This window comes from Bidens hawaiensis, unplaced genomic scaffold, assembly GCF_021521415.1.
Source record: "Bidens hawaiensis isolate Kalapana, Puna unplaced genomic scaffold, B.hawaiensis_p1.1 tig00035468_1, whole genome shotgun sequence".
Taxonomy (NCBI): domain Eukaryota; kingdom Viridiplantae; phylum Streptophyta; class Magnoliopsida; order Asterales; family Asteraceae; genus Bidens; species Bidens hawaiensis.
The window spans coordinates 142,120-161,074 of NW_027505370.1; the positions used below are offsets into that span (position 1 = coordinate 142,120).

General features: G+C 39.6%; 2 protein-coding genes across 3 annotated transcripts; one reads left to right on the plus strand and one right to left on the minus strand.

Annotated features, from left to right (window-relative positions):
* Positions 1–235: 235 nt before the first annotated feature.
* Positions 236–5,666, plus strand: LOC143612741 (protein PHR1-LIKE 1-like). Of its 2 annotated transcripts, XM_077086651.1 has the most exons (8): positions 236–365; positions 1,512–2,133; positions 3,458–3,656; positions 4,327–4,403; positions 4,480–4,522; positions 4,653–4,710; positions 5,042–5,111; positions 5,202–5,666. In XM_077086651.1, the coding sequence occupies exons 2-8, from the start codon at positions 1,528–1,530 to the stop codon at positions 5,409–5,411; spliced, it is 1,263 nt and encodes a 420-aa protein (XP_076942766.1). In that variant the 5' UTR covers positions 236–365; positions 1,512–1,527; the 3' UTR covers positions 5,412–5,666. The 2 variants fall into 2 exon arrangements, with proteins under 2 accessions (XP_076942766.1, XP_076942767.1); XM_077086652.1 differs by lacking the exon at positions 236–365 and having other exon boundaries at positions 1,401–2,133.
* Positions 5,667–7,317: 1,651 nt separating this feature from the next.
* On the minus strand, positions 7,318–11,211 carry LOC143612739 (uncharacterized). Its single transcript, XM_077086650.1, has 2 exons — positions 7,824–11,211; positions 7,318–7,731 (listed from the first exon to the last, which is right to left on the minus strand). The coding sequence occupies exons 1-2, from the start codon at positions 11,053–11,055 to the stop codon at positions 7,358–7,360; spliced, it is 3,606 nt and encodes a 1,201-aa protein (XP_076942765.1). The 5' UTR covers positions 11,056–11,211; the 3' UTR covers positions 7,318–7,357.
* Between the last annotated feature and the right edge of the window lie 7,744 nt (positions 11,212–18,955).

Below are 18,955 nucleotides of genomic sequence, written 5' to 3' on the forward strand. Positions count from 1 at the left end.
TATATTTACAAATCTCTTTACAGAAAAATTAAACTAAATCTCATAAAGAAAACATGTTAAAAAGACTAGAAACAACAAGTATAGAAAGTTAATAAGTTTTCACGTGTCGACTACTACTAGGCTATACATATTCCATTGAACACATTATCCACTCACCTCTGTCTGGTTCCACAAAGTATAAGCCAAATTGCAACAGTCTGCCGATCAATAATCACTAATCATCCTTTCAGTTTTGGCGTCCGCCTGTGCTTGTACCAAAACGACAACCGCACCTGCGTTTTATGCACAGCACCACACGGCGTTAGATCTCGTACTAGCTTATTCGCCTTCGTTCGTTTTAAGTATAATTATTTGCATGATTTGAGGTGAGATTTTCAGTTATGATTATTATTCGCATTCAAGTTCGTTAGATTTTGAAATTTCATTGAATATTTAGTGATGTGTTACGTTGTGTTGCTTGTAGTTTTAATTTTCAAGTTAATGAATAGCTGCCTGCATGGATTATTATATTGTTAATTAATTAATAACTGATTATAACTTAGGAGTTAGGAGTTAGGGATCTTGTGGATGCTTTTGAATTGGTGTAATGTAACGGATGCTGATTGAATGAATGTGTTTCTGTTTAAAAAAATATAGGTTACAGTTTACACGCCTCTCTATTGTAATTGCAATTGGATCCTTTTATTATAATATGAATCCCTATGTTGAATTTTGAAATAAAATAAATATAAAATAATAATAAATAAATAAATAAATAAAATTACAGTTTGTAGTAGAGTGATCTTGATGTTAATTTATGTGCTGGCATTGATTTGAACTAGAACAAAAGGCATAATTACAGGGTCTGCTTGGTTGTTAAACGAGCTTTGAAACCGAGCTGAAAAATTGAGATAGATTTTGTTCTGTGAGAGTGTGAGTTGAGTGTTTTGATTAAAGCAGAAGTTCATGTTTTGATTGAGAAACTGTATGCTTCTACAGTTCTATGCATGCCTTGCTCTTATGGTTTACTTTTGAAGTTTTTATTTCCTATTTCCAGAATCACATGAGAGTATGTGAATCAGGATGTACATGCAGGCTATTTATATATTAAATCATATATAGAGCTTATTTATTTAAAAGTTTTTTGGTATGAGATACTAGAAACCTATGAGAGATGTAAACAGATTTATATAAATATTTTGCGCTTTGCGTACATGATTTAATGTGCTTCAGCTTCAGATCCTATCGCCTCTGTACGCATTGCCCTTTTTAAAGCCAAGTGTATGATGCACATTTCAAATGTGAGGAGAACTAAGGTGTTTTATTCTTGATTGATCTATGACAGTGTACGTATACGTTTGACGATTGTTATCTAATTCTCACCTGTCTTTCATGAAGAATGACTTGTTTATGTTAACCTTGTCTTCTTTTAAGTAAAATGACTAGTTTCAGTTTGAAACAAGTGAGATTACAAACTTTGTAAACATGTAATTACTAAAGTATTTCTTGTGTTTGTGTTGCATTGGGTGCAGGGCAACTTAGTAAGCCATGGAAGCACAGTCTGCTTTGTCCTTTCAAAGATCAGCTGCTAGACAGTTTAATAACCATGGAGCTGCAAGCGCTCGATCAGCCCCTTTGGATGATAAATATCCAAAGTTTACAAACCCTCAGCCCAATTTCAGTAGCGGGACAGTCGAAAACATATTTTCTTCATCTTCAGGGATTTCTCCAGATTTTAACTTTTCTTCTGTCATTCCCCACTCAAATCTTTCAGAAAAGGCACCTTTTACATCTCAATCTTCAGTAATCCGTCAATCTGCAACGTCAAGTCAATATACAAAAGAAATCAACAATAATTCATGGTGTACAGATTCATTGTCTGATTTTCTTGATTATTCTGAAAATACCCCTATCCAGTCTAGTGACTTAGAACACAGTATCATGCCATCTGAGGATCTTCTTGATTATCCCCAAAATGCCCCTATCCAGTCTAGTAACTTGGAACACAGTATCATGCCATTGCCATCTGAGGATTTTGGTAAACAAAGTAATTGGCAAGATTGGACTGATCAGCTCATAAATGAGGATGATACTTTGACCCCTGATTGGAATGATATTCTAGTTGATACCAATATTCTTGATCCCGAGCAAAAGGTATGCTAAACTTTTATTCATTATTTTTAATTTGTTATGATGTTAATAAAAAAACGATTTCAGTATGGTCTACAATTGAGTCAGATATGACTCTGCAATCCTTACTTTGCTACTGAAGAAACAACGAAACCATGTTGGTAACTTGGATGGTATTTAGTAATTAGTATGCTGTATGCATATAAAGGTGTTGTATAACTACACGGCTACAAATGAGAATATGGTTTTCTACAAGAATCTATTTTGAATGTTGGCTCATATAATCATAGATGACGATGATTGCATATAAAGGTAGCCAACTTTGGAGTTTGGTCAAATTGCTATTTTGAGAACTGACTAGTGTTTTCACACATAAAAACTGTACCTTTCTAAAAAAATCGATTTTAGGTAAAAGTTGATTTGAGCTAAATATTCGATTTACTTGAAATTGATGTTGGTGAAAGTTCAGAGGTTTTTTTATGGGTTGAAACAAAGTTGCTTACCTAAAATAGAATTTGGACCAAAGTTGGCTACTTGCAAGTAACCATTATAAATTTTTGCTATTATGACCTTCATTGACTTGGAATTAATCTCTCAAACCAAAATGAGTCAAACTACGGTAACATCAACAAGCTCACCACCTTTACTCACTTGTGCTCCGTGGGTCTTGGCTCGTGATGGACTAGCACCGTAACACAACAATTCCACTCATACCTTGCTTATACCTATTTATCCAAATTTGATTCTTTTATCTCCATCAATCATTTTGCCAAAATGCAACCATAGGACAACGATTTGTTCCAGTTTTCTTTATCGCTATCGGTGGCTCTAAGGTTTATACCCTGTGAATCTTCATACAAGTGTGTAGGTGGTTATGCAGTGAACCTTAAAAACTAACCGGTGATAACCTATACACACTGTATGGGGATTTACAAGGTATCGATCGAAGTGCCACAGGTGCGATAAGAGCGGCCCCACCGTAGCAATTTGTTTTTTTTTTGGTTGCTTTTTTGGCGAAACAATTGATGGAGATGGAATGGTTAGAATCAAAATTGGATAAATGAGTGTTTATAGGCAAGACATGGGTGGGGTTGGTGTATTATGGTGCAAGCCACTCACGAGCCAACATCACACAACACAAGCTAGTAAAGCTGATGAGCTATTACTATAATTTGGTTGCAGAAGGCTCATATAGGTGGCCATTCTTATCACTAAATCTATTATAAATATCTCAGAATCTACATTGTACTGGTTCTTGTCTTGTTGCTCGTCTAAAGATATCCAGTCAGTAGACATCATGTATATGGTTATATGTTCTAAACTTATCATTTCTTTTATTTTAATTTAGATGTCATATCATGTGGGGGGGTCATCTACAAACTTGGTGCAAGCACAGCCACTAATTCCTCAATCATCTGGAGAAGCTTGTGTCCCATTGACCCCAACACCTTGTGGAAGTGGGTCCCAATCCAAACCACGGATGCGCTGGACTCCAGAACTTCATGAAGCTTTTGTGGAAGCAGTCAATAAACTTGGTGGAAGTGAAAGTACTACTTTTTTTCCTACACATCTTTTGACTTTATTTGACTAAAGGTGGCAAATAGGGCGGGTTTGGTTTGAGGTTAAAACGGCTAATATCTTGGTATCGGTCAAAATATTGAAACATTTTTTGTCTATAAATAATTCTTTTTTAACAACTGCCCTGAAAACCTTCTGTCTATAAACCTTTTTCCTGAAATTATATTTTTTTTGAACAAATAGTGTCGAATATGATTATTATATATTTTTTTTATTATTTTGATAATAGTTTAGTTATTTAAACAGAATGATGTGATATAACCTGAATCCCAACCCATTTATATGTAAATATGTCAAGTTGTCAACATTTTCATATCTAATAGCTACACTAGCAATCATGCAGGGGTTTTGTGATTCTCTACAAACATTTAGTTTGTCAAATATGATTTTAGTTTTTTTTTATTATTTCATTAATAATCTAATTCGATGAATAAGGCGATTTAAGAGGTTTTATGCATTAAATTTTGACCCGTTTGGCTCTAAGTCTTTCTTATCTAACTTATATATATATTACCTGTTCTGTCTGTTATACATAAAAACATAACCAAAATCGACACAATAATAAGTAAACATGTCAAATTTGTCACATCTAATAAATGCATTAATTTCATTTGTGAATTGTTATATTTGTATCCACAGAAGCTACACCCAAGGGAGTATTGAATCAAATGAAAGTTGAAGGCTTAACCATCTATCATGTAAAGAGTCATCTACAGGTACAGTTATGATACTTCTTGATTGATGCTAGTTATTAATGTTGAGCAATATTTATTTATCTATATATTTTTGCAGAAATATCGGACGGCTAGATATAGACCTGAACCTTCATCAGAAGGTAAGCAAAATGTTGCCTCACTTTTTTTTTATCTATTGTTGCATCTATCTTGGCTATATAATATATTAAACAAAAAATAAAATTATATCAATATGCTTTTTATGATTAATTGGTCGATGACTTATTGCAGCACCTTTGGAGAAAAACACGACTTCTGTTGAAGATTTCTCATCTTTGGAGTTGAAAACGTAAGTTACATTAGTTAATCAGTTTCATACCAGTAGCAATAAAACTGTTTTTTAAAGGTAAAATGAAATTGCCTGTTTACCCTTCTTTTAACCTAATTTGAGACATTTACTTTTCGTAAAGAATGAAAGCATCATTTTATCTATTAACACCTCAAATAATCGTCATTTTGATCTAAACGTTTTTTTTATTACAATTTCATACAGCAGGAATACATCCAAACGCTATCTTCTAAATAGCATTTTGTTACACCTGAATTTTCATTCTGGTTATTCGATGTCAGATAATTACTTTAAAACGTGTGTCGTTGATTATTATTTTTGAATTGATCAGGGGCTTGGAGATCACTGAAGCACTAAGACTTCAAATGGAAGTCCAGAAAAGGTTGCATGAACAACTTGAGGTACAATTTTACTGCCCGTTTTTTAAATTTGTTAAGTATTCAAATTTTAAGATAAAATATACAAAACCTAGTTAACCCATTTATGTGCAGATTCAAAGGAACCTACAGCTGAGAATAGAAGAACAAGGCAGATATCTTCAGATGATGTTTGAAAAGCAATGCAAGTCAGGTACCGACAAGTTTACAGTTCCATCATCTATCGAACCGGGACCTGAGGTGGTTGGACCATCTGAAGAAGGTTCCAGCAAGTCAGGACCTGATAGTTCTCAACCGGCTAAGCGTGCAAAAGTGAACGAGTAAAAACCTACATTATTATTAAGGTTTTATAAGTTTTATAATGACAGGGGATCAAATTGTTTAGTTTATAACTGCTTTTTGATGTATTCTTTTTGCTTAATAAGAAGTTTAAATGATGAATGGCCTTAGAAACAGAGTTAGGTTTTGTAGAAATTATTGGCCACAACTGCACTGCACCTACACTTGGTCCATAGTGCAGTGTGCATTGATCCGTTGTACTGTACATATGCTATGAACAAGAGCTACTTTGTGCATTAACACAAGTACATAACTTTTTTTTCAAACTTGCTAAATGATACCCTTTTTTCATGGAAAATCATGTATTTAAAAAGAAGAAATTGGGTCCAAGTATTTGGCCTCACTAAGATGTTTTAGATCACATCTTATAGGTCATGTAACTTCAAATTAAACAGTAGTTATGTTAGTGAAATCAGTGTAATTAGGATTAATTTATTGATCAAGTTAATTGTAATATGGATCTAAATAAGTATAGTCATATTGGTACTTGGGGCGAAACCCCTAAGTCATGGGAGTTCTAAGGGGCGGGGGTCCGACGCCCATGGCTGATCAGGTCAGTTAGGAAATTTTTTATTTCGGACATATATTGCTTTATTAAAAACATATTAGAAAATTAATTAATTAATTTTTGTTACAAAGTTTAATAAAACAACAAGATCGTATTTTCAGTTTTATGATAACTGTAAAGTAATTATCATTGTCCCTGTATTAAACCCTATTATAACGTACGTAATTTTGATCATATGATGATTCTCCCAGTTCATTATAACATATACAAATCCATACTTGATTCTTGCTCTCAAATGAGTTTCATCCGGTCAAAATATTTGGGAACCACAAATAATTTTGATTTGATAGTGTTTACACGACTCTCAGATATCCAAAACTAATCGTTTACAGAAAATTCACCAACAAGTTATGCCGATATAGTTTGAACTTTGAACAATTTATGTTAGTATAAACTTTATTCGATTGATCTGTCTACAAATAACCTATTTGTTTAGTTTACTTATTAAACCTTGTGACTTCATATTCTCCAATCAAGTTAAGTAAAATTGTTTTGTTATGAGGATAATTTATTAGGCATTAGCTCATGAGTCGTGACTCTCAACAACATATATAAAAGTTATATTTGATAAAACAATTTGTTACAAATAACACACGTGTATGCAAAATAAACTCGTAAATTAATGAAAGAGTCACATTCGGATAATAATTACGAAGTCACATAGAAACAAATACATGCTTTTTTTATGTATATAAAACAAACACATGCTTTTTATATATGTTTGGACTTTGGAGTATGGACGCGTTCGGTTGAATTAATTGACTTTGGGAAAAGAAAAAGGACAAATACATGATGCTTCTTGCCTTTTTTTTCGGTTTGACTTTTGAATTTAAGTTTGCAATGAAAGTTGACTTTGTGACATGAAGTTTCGTTGCATTCTGTTTGGGTTGACTCTTGACTTTTAGTTCTGCAATCAAGTTAGTAAGATACAATTGTTTTAACTTTTAAGCATTAATGTGAGGATACCATATATTTTTTGAACCAACGATAAAGAAAGTCATCGATACCGCTAAAGCATTGCTGCTACAATATTCTTAGTTTACATTCTAACATAATTCTAAAATTACAACACTAGTTACTATAATGCACATAGTTATGAAATCTCAATTTCGTTGGTAATTTTGTTAGAAAACAAAAATAAAAAAAGTAGTTCGTTCTTAACAACTTGATTTTTGATAAAGTTTATATTGAAATGTGGAAAAAGAAAATGAAAATATCACTCTATGCCTAGATTTTTAAGCTAAAATGATACATATTAGAACAACAATTTCTGAAAATTCAAAAAAATATGACAAAAAGAACTAACAATTAATTTTGTAACCAAATATTTTATGTACACCGATTTAAAAAATACACATGTGTTCTATTCTTGGAAACTTGATGACTTATCCACCCTAATGTTGTTCAAATGCTCACTTGTTTGAGAAATAGTCGATAATTCTTGGACAACGTTACGCATCGAAGGTCTTGACTCAGGTGAAACACGACTACAAGCAAGAGCAACTTTAAGTACAAGCAAAACTTGCTGAGCCTCTTCGTCAGTGGGAGGTGAAAGCCTTTCGTCTAGTATATCTTTCAACAATAAAACAAAATCGTTTGACGAGGCTGAGGTTGGATTTGATGTTTGTAGAGACGTTAAGAACTCTCCGGGATGTTTCCCCATCATAATCTCAAATGTTACAACTCCAAAACTGTAAACGTCACACTTCTCTGTAACTCTCATCGTGAGTGCAAGTTCTGAAACATAAAATATTCGTTTAATCATATTCCAAACTATAACGTTAATAATCACAATAAGACAATCACGCTCGTATAAATTAGAAATATACCTGGTGCCATGTAACCATACGACCCAGCAATGCCTGTCCAGTTACTCGTATCCGAATCCAACAACTTAGCAGTCCCGAAATCCGACAACCGGGGGACCATATCATTCTCAAGCAACACATTATTTATCGAGACGTCCCTATGAACAACCGGAGGATCACAGTCATGATGCAAGTACGCTAACGCGTGCGCAAGGTCCCGAACAATCTTAACCCTCGTAAACCAATCCAACTTCGTACTCGGCCCGTAAAGTACATTTCCCAAACTACCCTTCTCCAAATATTCATACACCAAATACATCCCGCCTAAAGTACAACAGTAACCATGGAGTTTAATAATATTCCGGTGCCGGACTTCCGTTAGGGCTCGTATCTCGTTCTCGAAACTCCGTTTATTCTCCGCCGGAACGTCGTCGGAGTTCGTTATCTGCATCCGTTTCACCGCCACGATCTGTCCGGTAGACAATTTCGCCTTGTAAACACTTCCGAAGCTTCCTCTTCCGATGCAGTACTTCTCGTCGAAGTTTCCGGTGGCTTTTACGATGTCGGAAAAGGTAAATTTACCGTCTCGTTCCCAAACTACTAAATCTGAGCTATTAACTGCCGTAGAATTTGTTCTCTCTTTGGTGCTAGGGTTAGGTTTTCGTCTAGTAACAATACAGTAGATAACAAACGCCGTTACGAATAAAATGATAGTGAGGACCGGTACGAGAACTGCGATAATTAGCTTATTGTTTCTGGATTTGTTCAGTACGGTTTTGATGTTACAAGGAGTTAATCCTTTATCAGATGATTCAGATCCACACAGATTTGGATTTCCGGTGAACGAGGCTGGCGGTGCCAGTTTGAATACACCGGCGTCTGGTATCGGTCCGGATAAGTTGTTGTACGAGAGATCGACTGATTGTAGGCTGATCATGGAGGTGGCTAGTGACTGAGGGATTTGACCTGAGAAATTGTTGTGTGAGAGGTTGAGAGTTTGGAGTGTGTCGAGCTTTGATAGGTCGGTAGGGATTCGTCCGGTGAATGAGTTGCTGCTTAGGTCTAGTAGGTACTGTAATTGGAATAAGTTTCCGATTTGGTACGGTACTTCGCTGGATAAGTGATTGTTGCTTAAGTTCAAGCCTGTTAACCTTGCACAGTTTCCGATTGTTGCTGGTATGCTTCCGTTTAGATTGTTTGCAGACAGATCAAGAGCTTGGAGATTAGTTAAGTTGCCTATACTTTGAGGAATCGGTCCGGTTAACTGATTGTTGCTGAGATTGAAATTGAACAAATTGTGTAATTTCCCTAATTCACTAGGGATTTCACCAGACAGTTGGTTCCATTCTAGACGTAGGACGCCTAACTGTTGCAAATCTCCAAGCTCGGGTGGAACTTTGCCTGAGATTCTGTTCCTTTGCATTTCCAGATTGGCTAGGTTTTGCAAATTTTTAATATCAAGATTGATTTCACCTGTGAATTGATTGTCACTGAGGTTGATGTAAGTGAGATTCGGATGCACACCGAATGCTTGTGAAATGTCCCCCGAGAACTGGTTTCCATCCAGCCTTAACCGACCCAGATTCGTGCAGTTTCTTAGGCAATCTGGTAATAATCCCGTGAACTTATTACCATTCACAGTAAACTGATCAAACTGAAAACCACTGCATAGTTCTGCAGGTAGTTCACCAGAGAAACTGTTGTTTGAAAAGCTAACATTGGTTAACAAAAGATTGTTTTTGCCTAATTCTGTAGGGATACTGCCTGTCAAATCATTGCTAAAAACTGAAAGTGCCACCAGGTTAGAGAGATTAGAGAGAGTATGAGGCAACTCTCCACTAAAATGGTTGGTATTAATGTCAAGTTTAGTCAATGAAGTCAGACTCCCGATCTCGGGTGGGATTATTCCACTGAGATTATTGGAAAAAAGCTGCATAGATTGAAGATTAACCAATTTTCCAATTGTGGAGGGTAGTGAACCCGAAATCTGGTTGCTAGAAAGATCCAAATTTTCAAGATTTTCCAAATTTCCAATCTCCACAGGGATGGAGCCTGTGAAACTATTGTTGTACATAAACAGAACTTTGAGATCTGATAATAGACCAATTTCAGGTGGGATTGTTCCAGTAAACAGATTACTTTGAACCTGTAAAGACACCAATCGGGTCCAGTTGCTGATGAAATGTGAAGAAATTTCACCAGAAAAGTTGTTATCCGAAATACCAAGAAAGGCAATCTGGGTCAGATTGGATAAAGACACCGGAAACTCGCCGGAAAACGAGTTTCCGGCGAGTGCCAAGAATGTAAGGTTAGAACAGAACCCAAGCTCATAAGGGATTGAAGAGTTCAGTTGATTTGAGTGCAGATCAAGGTTCTGAAGATTATGAAGCTGACCAATAGAAGAAGGAATTGTTCCTTCAAATGAATTTTCAAACAAATTAAGCACTTCAAGATTGGGGAATAAGCCTAAATTTTTCAAAATTGGGCCTGAAAACCTGTTGCTTCCTAGTCTAAGCTCTTTCAGCTTTGTAAGATTGTAAAAACTACTTGACAGTTGACCTTGAAACTGGTTAGTTGTGAGATCAAGGTATTCAAGATTGTGCAAATTGGTGAAAAATGATTCAGGTAAAGAGCCATTCAACCGGTTTACTGACAAATCAAGAGAAGTCAACTTCTTAGAGTGGAGAATGAACTCAGGGAACTCATTTTCAAGTTCATTGAGGTAAAGATTAAGAAAAGTCAACGCTGGCATAGGTGAAAAGTCAGACCAATTTGCGTTAGTCAAGTAATTCCCTCCAAGATTTAAGTACCATACCTGCTGAAGATTGCTAATTTGAACCGGGATTGCACCGTTAAGACTGTTATCATTAAGATTAAGATATCTTAACTGTTGCAGCTGCTCAATCTCAGATGGGATTTCATCTTCAAACCCGTTTGAGCTCAAATCCAAATGGGTAAGATTTGGAAATGAAGAAAACTGAAAACCAGTTAATGTTCCTGAAATTGATGAATCTGAGAGGATAATCTTGGACACTGTGCCACCTTCATTGCACACAATACCAGTCCAGTTACAGAGACTCTGAATGTTTCTTGAAGACCATGAACTCATTGAAGATGGTGATGATGATAAGGTATTCTTCCATTTAATAAGTGCTTCTGCTTGTGTTCTTGGTGTTGATGTGGTTTTTAATGGAAGTAAAGAAAGAAATGCAATGTAAAAGAGGAGATTGGGGATGGTTTTAAATTCTGCCATTGATGTTTTTAAGCTTTTTTCATGCTCAAATTGTAAACTTTATAAGTTTGTAATCAAATTGCAGAGAGAAAGTGATGATTATAGTTGGAAGTCTGAAAACTGGCAGTAGATAAGGATTTGAATACATGTGGTTGGGTTCACGAAATTTAAGAGATTTATGTGCCAGAATTGAATGCTTTAAAGGCCTTGTTTTTCAAGGGCTTGTTTACACACAGGAAGATACAAAGAAGCCAGCAGGTTCGTTTTTACTTTTTTAATGTCTTTTTTTATTATTTTTTACGAATAAAATAATCTGACTAAATATATAAAAAAGTTTTACTAAGGTCATCGGTCATCTAGGTATCTCGAGTAGTAGTAAATCCGTTACTTGTTATCTTTATAGCTATATAATAATTAAAAAAAAAGACTCATAAATTTATTAAAAAAATTCAAATTTTAATCAAAATACATGAGCTGATTTGCTGGTCAAGTATATATACGTTTTTAATTATTTTATTTTGCAACTTTAGATACCGAATAAAAAAAGTTAACGTCAAATATAAATATTAAAATACTTACTTTTTATATTTATCTATTCATTAAATATATTAGATACTATCACGATGTTATGTTGTTTTTAGACTTTTACAATGTAACTTTCAAAGGAAGTATATATATTTCATATTTAAAAAAAGAATATATTTAATATAATGATTTTTAAGATATATATAATTTTGTAAATTGTAATAATTAAAATTATTATTATTTTTAAATGATAATTGGGTATAATTGTTACATTTAGGTGTGTGATAATGTTATGTCATGATCACTGATAACATCACATGGTAGGTAACTTGACATAATGGTAGAGTTTTGAAGCAAATTGGAGTTTCACTTCTTTGGTTGTAAGGTGGTTTTTTCATTAATATTTAAGACCCAACTTGCAATTGTTTAAAAAAAATAAAAATTGGGTCAATTTCAACCTTCAAAAGTTTATGTTTTAGTAATAATAATTCAATGATAAATAATTAATTATTCGGTTACAGCTCTACGGCTGTCGATGACAGTTCGTGTCATGTTTGACTTTTATTTTTTTTTGTAACCCTCAATCTGCTTTTAAAGGTAGTCATTGTCTGTAAATTAATTATATGAGTATGTTTCGGTAGATACTTTTATATTGACTCGAATTGATTCCCATTAATTGTAACTCGACCTTATATTAGTTGTAACGATCTCTTGCTTGGTGTGCATAAATATAGATGGAAACTAGTCTAGTCTTTTACCATCCACATCACCAACTCAGACTGTACACTACAATAGTTATTTGCTTGAAACCCCATTTGTTTGCTCGTCTTTTGAATATAAATGCAAATTGATTATTAGTGAGGATTTAATAGAGTTTACAACGGTTGTATTTATTCATGATTCACATAGCTAAACTGAAGAAACACTAAGTGAACCCACGGGCAGATTATAGATAATCTGGGGGTTAAGTAATGTTTCTCACGGATGAGGTCCAGCAGAGAAGGTTGTTCTTCAGGGGACCTGCAAAACAGACACCGTAAGCTCGTCACTGAGAAGGGGGGGGGGGGGGTTCCTCCTTGTGACCACCCTCCGGCGTGAGAATCAGACTAGATTGCTTTGAATATAAGTGTATATTAAGAGATTGCTAGATAAGATTGAGATATCAGATGATGTCCTTACCATTCCAATGCGTTGGAGTATTTATAGCCGAAGGTAGGTTTCCAAGCAGGTACAGCCGGCTGAATAGTATTCCTGTTCTACCAACAGTGGACTACGCACAGGCCATGCTGGTTGGTGGATATGTTACGGCCAACAGTAATAAGGTCGGCTGTATACTGTTCCACCAACTGTAGGCTGCGCACGTCCCATCGTAAGGGTTGGTGAGTAGGCAGCGGCTAATAGTGACAAACAGTACTAGAGGGTGCTCCTCCTCGTATTGTTGTCGGTGAGTTGTCACCCTGTGATTAGTTCATGGGCTGCTCTGGTCAAATTGTCTGTTCCGCCCATACCTTAGTAGGTATAGTACGAAAGACCTTCCAGAAGCATACGGACTGGCTCATTTAGGCGGGAGTATTCCCACCTTGCTCATTCCTTCATGTGACTACTGAAGTAACGAATGCCTTGTGCGTGTAGCCTTGCTGTTAGTGCGGGTAGCCTTCCCTGATGGCTTGTATCCGCAGCTGCGGGAACAGGCGGGGTACTTCACCATTGGGAGGCTTTCCCTGCGGGTACAGCTGGCGTACTGCGCGTAAGGTTCTTTGAGCATGGTGGGTCCTGCTGGAGCAGTTGGTCATTGCGCAGACGTCCCTGTTCAAGGTGAGTCTTGCGGGTCCAACTGGGCTCTGCTGGGACCTACCTCTTCAAGTCCCCCCAGTCCAATGTTCTTCTCATGAATTGTTAATAAGTGAGGTGAACTTTTGGACTTAGCAAGGGGTTTTGAAAAGGGTTTAGTTTTTCGGTTTTCCGTGGTGATTCATCCCGCGGTTTTCCTGATGTCACGCAGAAATTCCCGACTTTTCTGCTTGATCTTTGGGTGTGAAGCGGGTAGGTTTGTAACCTCCTCGCACGTCAGGAGCGTTGAGTCCCACTTGTGTGGATTCTCCATGGGGTCTTGGTAGTTTTCAACATAGTGATCAATTATGCTAAAACCACCAATTCCATCTTGGAGTTTCAAACAATATAGTTCTCGACGTTCCCGTCGTGCGGGGATGTTATTCCCGTTTCCGCAAGCATGGCCCAGAAGATCCTTCTTGGTTTGAATTCCCTGCAGAGTGCTAAGTACGTGAAGGGTTTTGCCTTGACACTGTACCCGCACTCGTCTTACGGTTACTTTACTTCCAAGGTATTCCTGGCGTCAATTCCCTGCGGGTGCTAAGTATGTGAAGGGTTCTGCCTTGACACTGTACCCGCATTCGTCTGACGGTTACTTGGTTGCCAAGTTATTCTTGGCTTCAATTCCCTGCGGGTGCTAGGTATGTGAAGGGTTTTGCCTTAACACTGTACCCGCATCCGTCTTACGGTTACTTGGTTGCCAAGGTAAGGGGTATTTTCCCGCTTACTTTTGAATCTTTTTGAATTTTGAATTTTGAAATTCGAAGAGTTGGTGAAAGGATAAGAACAGTCCAAACCTCTGAAACGTCGTGCGACGGTTTCTTCTGACTGTGTCAGGACGTGCAGGAAGTTATGGTGACGTGACAGTACATGGTCATTCCAGACGCTTTTTTAGGCGCGTGGGCGCGATTTTTCGGGCGCGTGGCCGCGAAATTAATGGTATGCGTCCTGTCAACAGCTGTTGCCAGCTTGCTTTTTGCCACGTGTCATAGTTTCATTGCACCTTCGTTTTCTCTCTCTTCCGCATTAATTTCATCGCATTAATTGCGATTAGTATATAAAGGGGGAGAGGGTTCTTTGTAATCCACACTTTCACTCTTCTCTTCATCTTCTTTGCGATTTCCGGCGAACACTAACCTTTTCAGGCAAGCATTCTCCCGAAATCGTTTTCTTCTTTTACAAGATGTCTCGTGATCTCGAATCTGCAGTCGATGACAAGAGTACTGCTGGCGAGTGCCAGTGTGCTCTGCCTGGCGATCTGTATCGGTACGTCGTCAGGAAGTTCATGCTCGAGTCTCTCGAGCCTGAGTTTCCTGAACCCCACCAGACGGTGTACGATGCCCCCAGAGGTAAGATCGGGGTATATGCTGCATTCTTTGTCTATGGGAATCTTAGGTTCCCATTGACAAAGTTTGTTTACCGTGTCCTTGAGAGGCACGGTGTTCATTTGACCGAGTTGCACCCCATGGCGATCGCCAAGATTCGCCACTTCGAGTGGGTGTGCCGGATTTTGGGCGTTGAGCCCTATGTTGACCGCCTGATGACCTTCTACACTTGGAGGTGCATCCAGGGGTGGTATACCCTGACAACCCGAATCAAGGGTTTAAAGATCTGCGCGACCGAGCGCAGTCTTCGCTCGTGGAAGCGGGAGTTCTTCTTCATATCCGCTCGCGCCATCCCCATTGCCATGAAATTCAAGAATGGGCAAGCACTTCCCAGCCTTCACGCCTCCAGCTACCAGGAGGCGGAATGGTTTGCGAAGATATCTCGGGTCCAATATCCGGTTTACCGGTTTGCGGAGTCCGGGATGGTGATGCTGGGTATGAGCCGGGTGTGGAAGGAGGCTGATGCGCGCAAGATTCCGATCGTCCTCGAATACGGTTCGAACTCTGTTCCTTACGGTATGCCTTTTTCCCTTTTGTTGATTTTGAATTTCTTCTAACTTCTTTCCTGTTTATTTCAGAGGGGAACGACTTGCAGTCGCTCCTAAACCCGCGGGAGGCTGACGGTCCCTCACGGATGGGTACTCGCGCTCTAGATGAGAACGAGTTGCCCATCCTAGAACAAACGGCGGATCGGTTCGTGGAGGTCTATCCGCTAGGCCATGAGATCCTTAGCGCCCGTCGGCCAGGTAAGGCGCTCTTCGACCCTCGACCCCTCAATGTTGAAACCTCTGCTGGAATTCCTCTAATCGTATGTTCTGATGAGGAATCCGCAGATGGTCCTCCGTTGGTGCGGAAGAAGAAGGCTGCCGGCGGGAAGGGGAAGGAGAAGGCCTCCACTGCCGATCCAGCGCCTCGGTCTGTTTTGGAGACCGAGAGCGAAGAGGTGGCGGGGAATCCCGGTGGTGATAAGACCACTGCTCCGGAGGCTGCGACTGTCACCTCCGGAGAGCCCAAGAAGACGACGGTAACCGGCGCAAAGAGGCCGGCTCCATCGGGTTCGTCCCCGCCTCTTCGTACCTTCAGGCTCAAGAAAACCCGTAAGTACAATTTTCTTTTGCTTTTATCTTCATAGCTTAATATCGTTAACACTTATCTTCTTTACGCAGGCGTGGATGTTGACGCATTCCAGGGTGGAGCGCAGAGTGGTACCTCCCCGCCAATGACGGTAGGCCCGGTCAGCCTACCTGAGGCGACGACCCAGGCGGCTGCGCCTGCGCCTGCATCCGCTGGTTCAGTTGCTCACTCATTTGAGCCGACTTTTCCAGCTGTGATGACGTCACCGCCGGCTGTGAGTGTTATTTTTACAGCATCCTTCACCGAGCCGGCGGTTACTATTGTTGCGGATTCCGCGGCGGCGATCGCGGCGGCTGCTACCATGCCCCCGCCATCGGCAACGACGGCCGATCCATCAGGTACGCATGGGGCTTCTCGCCAATCTCTGCCATCTTCCCATCTGCCTGACCTCTTGGATGGTTTTCCCTTGGGTTCAGGTGACGGGTTTGGCGGCTATCGGCCTGTAATTGACCCTACAGGTGCGTAGGGTTCTTTTGGCCCGTTTCATATATATATATATATATATATATATATATATATTTTATATATCATCTTTTCCTAACTGCTTTATGTTTTTTGCAGTGTCGGATTCCAATGAAGTGTATGTTCCACGATGGAACATTCGCCGAGGAACAACCCTTAGCACCCCTGTGGAGTGCGTGGAATGGGCTCGTCACGCTGCTCCCAGTGGTGCGTTGGGGGAAGCCATGGCTAGCTACCAGGAGGGTAGGCTAACCAATGAGCTTCGGGTTCTCCTGGCCCGGATGCAGCCGCGCGTCGAGCTGCTTTGTCGTGAAAACGACAAGTTAAAAGCAGCTCGCCTTAAAGAAGTGGCTCAGGCGCGAGCTGTCCGGGAGGAGAACCAAAGGCTTTCCGCATTAGCCGCGGAAAAAGAGAAGGCCTTCAAGGCCCTCGAGGTTGAAGTTCAGGCTCGACTCGAGGCCCGTTCCAAGGCTGCCCAAGCTGTTAATGAACAGCTTCGGCTGGCTAAGGAAACTGCGAGGAACGCAACCGAGAGGGCCACCAAGGCTGAAGCCGTTGCTGAGCCTCTAAGCGTGGAGAATGAAGAACTTAAAGCCAAATTAGAGGCTCTCCAGCAGGCTCATGATGCCTTGGCGATGGAGGACGCTAAGAAGCTTCAAGAAATCCTAGACCAGAGGGGGGTGCTTGACCATACCGAGCGTAAGCTAAAGGGCGTTGAAGAGGCTGCGGCTAAAGATGTGTTGCTTGCCAACCTCAACAGGAGTGAAGCCGAACGCGCCCGTAACGAAGCTCAAGCTGCCCTCCAAGAAGCTCTGGTTGCCAAGGAATGGCTTCTTCGAGAAGCGTTGTCTCAGGTAAGTTTAGCTTCATGTCTTCACGCTTTTCTTTATAAATAGAAAATGTTCTGATATTTGTATCTTTTCTTTGTAGGTTGTGCATCGGGTCTTCTCAGAGACGTCTTATGACGATGCTATGAGCGCAGCCCTCAACGCTTCTCATGAGGATGGGGAAAGGGCCGGCTTCCTGCTTGGTCTAGGGTTCGTTGAGAAAGGCATCCCGCCTTCCAACTTCCCTTTGTACAATGTTGATACTGAAGCTGTTTACGACCAAGCAGTGAATCAGTATGCCGCCTTCCCGCATCCGGTGGTGGAGAAGGTGAACGAAGTCGCTGCTGCTGATGATGGGCTTGCTATCCTTAGAGCTTTCCTTGAACCACCACGCTCTACTGATGGAGCTGGTCCAAGTGGAAGTGGTCCTGAAGCTTGATTCTGAAGATCCCTTTCCATCATTAGCATAGATTTTTGCTTTTGTATAGCTCTGTAATATTTGAATTTGATGAAATAAAGATTGTGTTTGTTCTTTGCCTTGTTTATTTTACGCATGTTTTGATCTAACTTAGTAATTTCTTTAGTACTTAGATAAGTTAACTTTTTAACGTGGTAAATTATAAGTTTGTTTCGCTTCCTCTTTCATGATTGTGCGGGTATGACCGTCACTTACACTTAGTAGGATGGCTTAACTTTACTTATATCTGACCTGCGTGGAAGTTTTCCTCATCTTTTCTGAGGATAAGTTAACCTTTGAACGTGGTAGATAATAGGTGTGAAGTTTTGCTTCCTCCTTCGTGATTGTGCGGGTAGGACCGTCACTTGCACTTACAAGGATGGCTAAACTTTACCCATATCTGACCTGCGTGTAGGTTTTCCTCATCCTTTTTTGAAATTTCTAAGTGTTTAGGATAAGTTAACCTTTGAACGTGGTAGATGATAGGTTGAAGTTTTGCTTCCTTGCTCGTGATTGTGCGGTAAGACCGTCACTTGCACTTACAAGGATGGCTAAACTTTACTTACACCTGACCTGCGTGTAGGATTTCCTTATTTTTAGCGTTATGTTTATGCGGGTTTTGCCGCATTCCACACGTAACGACTTACTTCTTCCCCCATTTATGCGGTGAATACCGGCACTAGTGTGGGAAGTTCATAAGTATAAAGGTAAGGCTATCAACACATTGTGAAAGGAGAATCATTTCCATTAGAAGTGGCTCTAGGCCTTTTCTTTACAAGTTTGGAATTGATCTACATATAACATTTGCGTAATTGAGCTCCATTCCATGTTCTTGGGATGGGAGTGCCATCGAGCCTTTCGAGCCGGTATGCGCCCTTTCCCAGGACTTCTTTGATAATGTATGGCCCTTCCCAGACCGGGGCCAGCTTTCCTGGGCGTTCTTGGTTCGAAGCCTCGTTGTTACGCAGTATGTAGTCTCCTACATTGAAGTTGCAGAGTTTTACCCGCGTGTTGTAGTACTTTTGCATTTGTCGCTTGTAGTTCTCTTCACGCACTGCGGCTAAGTCTCTGCGTTCCTCGGTTAGCATAAGGTCCAACCGTCTTTCGGCATCATTGTCTTCTGGCTGAATCAAGACCCTTGGTGAGGGTAAACCAATTTCGACCGGGACCATGGCTTCAGTGCCATAAGTGAGACTGAACGGTGTTTCTCCCGTACTGGCCTTCTTCAGCGTTCTGTTTGCCCAAAGGACGTGTGGAAGCTCGTCCACCCAGCCGGATCTGTGTTCCAAGAGTCTTTTCTT

What these genes read in the sequence shown, in the direction of transcription:
- LOC143612741 (XM_077086651.1), top strand. Translation starts at nt 1,528, where the DNA reads ATGGAAGCACAGTCTGCTTTGTCCTTTCAAAGATCAGCTGCTAGACAG. An exon ending in TCATCTTTGGAGTTGAAAAC is followed by an intron (nt 4,711 to 5,041) that starts GTAAGTTACATT and finishes TGAATTGATCAG; the next exon opens with GGGCTTGGAGATCACTGAAG. An exon ending in GGTTGCATGAACAACTTGAG is followed by an intron (nt 5,112 to 5,201) that starts GTACAATTTTAC and finishes ATTTATGTGCAG; the next exon opens with ATTCAAAGGAACCTACAGCT.
- LOC143612739 (XM_077086650.1), bottom strand. Translation starts at nt 11,055, where the DNA reads ATGGCAGAATTTAAAACCATCCCCAATCTCCTCTTTTACATTGCATTT. An exon ending in GTATGGTTACATGGCACCAG is followed by an intron (nt 7,732 to 7,823) that starts GTATATTTCTAA and finishes TTTATGTTTCAG; the next exon opens with AACTTGCACTCACGATGAGA.